Source organism: Arachis hypogaea, chromosome 3, assembly GCF_003086295.3.
Source record: "Arachis hypogaea cultivar Tifrunner chromosome 3, arahy.Tifrunner.gnm2.J5K5, whole genome shotgun sequence".
In the NCBI taxonomy this organism is placed as follows: domain Eukaryota; kingdom Viridiplantae; phylum Streptophyta; class Magnoliopsida; order Fabales; family Fabaceae; genus Arachis; species Arachis hypogaea.
In genome coordinates this window covers 124,304,835-124,308,831 of record NC_092038.1, presented here as the reverse complement: position 1 = coordinate 124,308,831, position 3,997 = coordinate 124,304,835, and the positions used below count along the sequence as shown (strand labels likewise).

The 3,997-nt window shown below is 30.6% G+C and overlaps 1 protein-coding gene across 1 annotated transcript; it reads right to left on the bottom strand.

Moving 5' to 3' along the window:
* Nucleotides 1-489: 489 nt before the first annotated feature.
* Nucleotides 490-1,943, bottom strand: LOC112791266 (ethylene-responsive transcription factor ERF060). Its single transcript, XM_072232033.1, is given in 4 exon segments — nt 490-1,535; nt 1,537-1,622; nt 1,695-1,774; nt 1,940-1,943. Coding segments are annotated over 4 exon segments (993 nt in total). The 3' UTR covers nt 490-712.
* Nucleotides 1,944-3,997: the final 2,054 nt, after the last annotated feature.

Here is a 3,997-nt window from a genome sequence, read left to right as displayed (position 1 = left end):
CGAGTATATTTGATGCAAATCGAAAATTTTTAGAACAAAATTGAAAGAAAATAAAATTTAGAATTATTTTTGAAACTTTTGTCAAACTTTAGGGATAAAAAATATATTTAACCTTTTTTTAAACACAATCAAATTTTTTTAATTTTTTAAACACAAATCAGAAGACCCGAAAACAAAAATAAGAGGATCCAATTGATTCGATTTCTATACTTTTCAAAAATTAGACGGTTCAATTTCTACTTCCTAAATTAAATCATTTCACATTTAAAAAAAATACCACAGCAGTCCACAATTTAAAAAAATACTACTATTAACCTAATATAAAAAATAAAAATGATTGAATTGTCGCAAGGCTTCTTTTGCTGCAACCTTGTTTGCTCGGAATCACATAGAATCAACTGATTGTTTAAATTTCTTCACTGTACAAGTCATAAGTTAAATTAAAGTTTATTACGTATCAAACTGTACCAAAAATAAAATGCCCACGGATTTAGGATAACTTGATGTATTGGAAGACGGTTTAATTACATTTTGAACAAGCAGAGTAGATAAGATTACAAAGGTCCCATGGTTATGCAAGGAATAAAAAGCACCCACAAACCAAGAGCCCTAAAATATGGCAACAACCATGTCTGCAAATGCCAAAAACTTGATTGCAGAAGCTGCCCAAAAGGATAATAACTTAACACACACAGACACACAAGATGATGAGTCATATGGCTGCCCAATCAATCTCCACGGAGGGGAACTTCTCCAAGCCAAAACTCACCGGTTCCTCCCACTTGCAACAATCCGAGAAATCAAAAAGAGTGGTCGCAGCCGATTCAGGGGAGGACGATCCTGCACATGATTCATCCGACTCCACTTTGAAATCTTCTAGCTCAGGATAAAGCACTTGATCTTGCTCCACCTTCACAAGAGAGGGGCATGGCTCCTGTTTCTGAGAAAGAGCCAACTTGTCGCAAATGGCTTGGAGCTTGGCATCCACGGAAGAAGGGAGAGGCTTGTAATCACCAAACTCACCGAAGACGCGGGTACCATGGTGCTTAAGGTGAGGGAAGTTGAGGCGTGCGAATTCACCGCGAAGCTTGTAAGCCGCGTTATCGTATGCCAGAGCTGCTTCCTCTGCGGTGTCGAAGGTTCCCAGCCAGAGGCGGGTTCGGTTCTTGGGGAGTCTGATTTCCGCCACCCACTTCCCCCAGTGTCTTTGCCTAACACCGCGGTAAAGCTTTGTGGCTTTGGTTGGGGTGGTGGCCACGTGCTTCATGGGGACCCCCTTTGGGGAAAGGTGCTTTTGGTTGCTGTGTTGGACACATGTGGAAGACATAACTTGTTGCTGTTGAAGTTGGCGAAGTTGGAACTGCGCTTGGATTTGGATGATTTGTGTTGGGGTGAGTTTGTTGAGGCCTATGGAGGAAGAGGGTGAGAAGAGGTTTGGAAGAGGAGAGGAAGCTGGTGGCAATGAAGAAACACTTTGGAAAAAAGGGTAAAGTGCTTTCATCAGCTCTTCACTATGAGGATCTAACAAATAATCCCGAGATACTGCTGTACCGATCCATACTCACTCGGTTTTTGGACTGCTCTTTCGTCTCTCTTGCACGTTGCTCATCAACCCCTCTTCCCTTTTATATCCATCACTTGCCTCGTCAACTTCAATTATGCCTCTCCATCCAATCACAACACCACACGTATACAAGTAATTTACCCAACATGTCCACCCCCAACTTTTCTCTCACACTTGCCCCAATTACTAAAGAGGCATCCTCATCCTTTACTGTTTTGAAAAAAAAAAAATTAAATGATTTCATATTATTTTGTAATTATTTATTTATTTTTATTTTTTAATTATATTTTCACTGTATTTTCTTAATTGTTCGTGCTAATAAATTAATGTGTAGAAAGACTCATTATTTTTCTATAGTATATAGAAATTTCCAACCCATTTGTAACATGGTATTCCCTTCGTCATTTTATTTTTTCCTTTCCTTTCTTTCACATCACAAACAATACTGTTAGCTATATATCAAAAAGGAATATTTGAAAAGAATATTTAAAGTAGGAGATAAAAATAAAAGAAAAAAATATATTCCATACCAATGTATATTATTTTTGTTTTAAAAAATTAATGAAATTGATGGTATGCGTTCACATACTCATTTACTTTTGATAATGTCACACGATTGTCATTAACTCATTATATTAATTAATTAAGTATTATTATATTTATGTAAACATATCTTCCATATGAGTAGATAAATTATTCGTATAAAATATATATTAAAAATAAATTATATAATTAATATATATATTGATAAATAAATGTATAATAATTAATGTATTAAATATTAATTAAGTTTTAGTGTATACACAGTATTTTTTTAATCAATTGTTAGTACTTTTATTTTTATTAAGAGACTTTTAATATTTAGACAATTAGACACCAAAAAAATGATTTTTAGACTGTTTGTTTATAAATATGAAACACTAAAATAAGAATACAAAAATATAAAATTATATTTGATACATAGGACACAAAAATAGATATTATATTTAAAAATATTAAATTAATGTATTTTATATTTATCTAAAAATGAAATAAAAATTTTAATAAAAAATATATTTTATTTTTTATTTTTTATTAATTTTTATAATTATATTTTTATTATTATATATTTTTTAAAATTTTAAATAAAAATATAAAATAAATTGAATTTATATAATTTATTTTAATTTATTATTAAATAAAATATAAAAATATTAATTTTATCATCTTCTCGTAATCAAATGTAGCCTTAATATTTGCAAGTTGAGCTTATATGTTTAAACTTTAAAATATACTTAATAGTTAATAATTGTATTGGTTGTGAAAACATTGCTTTTCATTTAAATTCAAATTCAAATTGTTGTATTTGGTTTTTGTTCCTTTCTCCTCGACGGTAAAAAAGAGAAACTATTGACAATTAGCTTATTAGGAGTATTTGGTTGTCTATTCATTATATGATACTAAGGCTGAAAGTGAGTCGAGTTGAGTCGAGCTAGACCAAGCTCAAGTTCGGCTCACCAAAATTGAACTTGGTTAATGGCTCGATTCATTAACAATCGAGCTTATTTCTTAAACTCAAGCTCGGCTCATCAAAAGTTCACGAGCTGGCTCAAATAATAAAAACATAAATACATAATCCATAATTTTATATCAATAAATTATAACTTATATATTTTAAAAAATATTTGAAAAGAACAATTTTATATATTATTTATCTATCAATAAATATAAATTTTTTATTTATGTCCTATATCAAAATTATATGTAATAAATAAATATAAAATTTTAAATAATTAATATCATTAATATATATAATTATATATTACTATTTAATATGTATATATATAATATTAAAAGTATAGATTAGATGCATATAGGATATGTGTATTAATTATATATATAATCGAACCAGCTCACGAGCTAATGAGCTGAGCTTATCCAAACTCAAACTCGGCTCATTTAATTTATGAGTTCAATTTCAAGCTCAAACTTGGCTCACCAATTCACAAGCTTAGCTTATCGAGCTATTAATGAGTCGAGCTCGAGTTGGCTCATGAGCTAACTTCCAGTCTTATATGATACGGGTAATTCTTGTTAATTAAATTATAAAAAATAGTTAGTTAAAAAGGTGAATCATGAGTATATGTTGATAATTATGGTATATGTATATTAAAATTAATTATTAATTAATTATAAATATAAAATATATATTAAAATATAAATATTTTTTAAAAATAAATTAAACTAAAATTAATTATTAATATATTTATAGCATGGTTAAGATCGAAAGATGAATGATGTCATGGTGGAAGAAAGATTAGCAGAGAGGGACATCCGGCGGAATGGAACGGAAAACGAACGGGTGGGTCCCACAGTTCCCAACCATACAGGCTCCCAATGGCAAATATTTCTGGAGAGGCCAACTGCCCCTGTTGGATCCTATTCCTTTGCCTT